Source organism: Teleopsis dalmanni, unplaced genomic scaffold (genome assembly GCF_002237135.1).
Source record: "Teleopsis dalmanni isolate 2A unplaced genomic scaffold, ASM223713v2 unscaffolded_contig_1219, whole genome shotgun sequence".
Classification (NCBI taxonomy): domain Eukaryota; kingdom Metazoa; phylum Arthropoda; class Insecta; order Diptera; family Diopsidae; genus Teleopsis; species Teleopsis dalmanni.
In genome coordinates, this window is record NW_024032601.1 from 1,111 (window position 1) to 3,026 (window position 1,916).

Consider the following 1,916-nt stretch of genomic DNA (forward strand, 5'->3'; position numbering starts at 1 on the left):
AGCATTAAAAGTACTTATATTTATAGCTTATGCGTGTGATATTGTTCTTACTTATATTTATTATTGCATTAATAATAAGTGCAATAAATACAAAGTAAATATTTTTACTAATTATTATAACAGTAATTAGTACAACATTAAGTATTAATTTATGTATTATTCTTTCAAATTAAAGTATTACAATATATATATGAACTTCCAAAGAACTCAATCTTCCCAAAGAAATAAATAGTTCTAACTAAGTTATATTTCTATCTGTTAAATTTTAATAAAATATTTTCTTATATCAAAAATTTGATCATTTCAAAACCTACTTTGTCGTGAACGGGATAAACAGGTATCCTATGTCCTTCTCCTGGCCTTAAACTACCTCCCTGCCAATTTTCAGCTAAATCGGTTCAGCCTATATCCTTCTCCTGGCCTTAAACTACCTCCCTGCCAATTTTCAGCTAAATCGGTTCAGCCGTTCTTGAGTTATAAGTGGTGTAACAAAAACACATCTTTCTTTTATATATATATATATATATATATATATATATATATATATATATATATATGTATTTTCACTGACGTATGGATGATTAAATAGATTATGTAGAGCAGAGTTGTAATAAAACACTCGAGTCATTAAAACCAGCTAAAATGATTTATGAAATGAACAATGTACAATTTTACTATGAAAGCATGTTATGCTTGTTATGTAAATGTAATAATAATGTTATATTACGCTAAAGAAATGTTTTAATTATAAGCATATGAATATTTTAATTATGTTTATTCAATATGAGAAAGTACAAAATTCTTAACTATTTACTTACCGCGACAAGGAAAATTTTTTTATAAGAACTCATCAAGTGCAAGCCAGCCGCCACCTACACGAACCATAACTGTGCTACGCAATATTCGCAATATTCGTAATTTTTGAGAGTCGAGTCGCCAAACTGTTTTATACAAAAATAATATTGTTTTAAATAGAAGATGGAGTATTAAGCTTTAAGATCCGATAATTAGTATTTTACGAACCCTATATTTCCCTTTGCCAACTTGAAATACGCGAAATTTTTGTCGACATGTGCAAAGGATAACAAGGCGTTTAACTTCATCATGTATTTTATCTGAATCAGTTGCTGGTTTGCGTTCTTGCCAATCGGGTCTCCACCATTACGATCAAAAAGATCTGCCACTGCACCCATTTCCATTCGAGAAGTGTCAAATTCTTTAAAAAATAAATAATAGGTATTCTACATTATTTAGTTATTCTACATTATATAAATAATCGTACTTATTATTCCATATATGAATTCGGCACGTGGTATTAAACCATTATTATCCTTATTCATTTTTCTAAACAAATCAGTCAAACGTGATTTTTTGTGATTCATATATGTATGTACATACCATAAGTATATATGAATATTTCAGGAAAAATATTTTAGGAAATATTTTAGGAAAAATATACAAAAACAAAGCCATGCATCATTTTCAGAAATATTGCCTCACATACTCTTTCATACAAAATCATTTAGAGTAGAATAAATAAAATGAAGAATATAAGAACAATTTAGTATTGATTATTTTTTTGTTACTAGCAAAAATTTGTTAAATTTGTAGTAACTATTTCTTTTGTTGGCGTGTATAAACAAATTTAAGGAAAATATTGCACACGCATTTTTTGTGTTATGCAGTTATTTTTATTAAATTTCACTGCAATGCGAACAACAATTAGAAATTTGTTTTGTTAAATTTTTTTGTCACTCTGCTTGCGGGACTTTGTTTAAATCACAAGATTATTGATGTAAATAAAGTCCCGTAATTTCATGGTCAATATTGTTAAAAAAATCAAAGTCGTCATGTAAAATACATACATATGTATATATATTTTATTTAATAAATTTTTTAGTCAAAATCCATATTCT

General features: G+C 27.0%; 1 protein-coding gene across 2 annotated transcripts; it reads right to left on the bottom strand.

Moving 5' to 3' along the window:
* Positions 1-818: 818 nt before the first annotated feature.
* LOC119663975 lies at positions 819-1,434 on the bottom strand. Of its 2 annotated transcripts, XM_038073561.1 has the most exons (4): positions 1,399-1,434; positions 1,283-1,344; positions 1,024-1,216; positions 819-941 (listed from the first exon to the last, which is right to left on the bottom strand). In XM_038073561.1, exons 2-4 carry the CDS (start codon positions 1,338-1,340, stop codon positions 893-895), a joined length of 300 nt encoding a protein of 99 aa, XP_037929489.1. In that variant the 5' UTR covers positions 1,341-1,344; positions 1,399-1,434; the 3' UTR covers positions 819-892. The 2 variants fall into 2 exon arrangements, with proteins under 2 accessions (XP_037929489.1, XP_037929488.1); XM_038073560.1 differs by lacking the exon at positions 1,399-1,434 and having other exon boundaries at positions 1,283-1,385.
* Between the last annotated feature and the right edge of the window lie 482 nt (positions 1,435-1,916).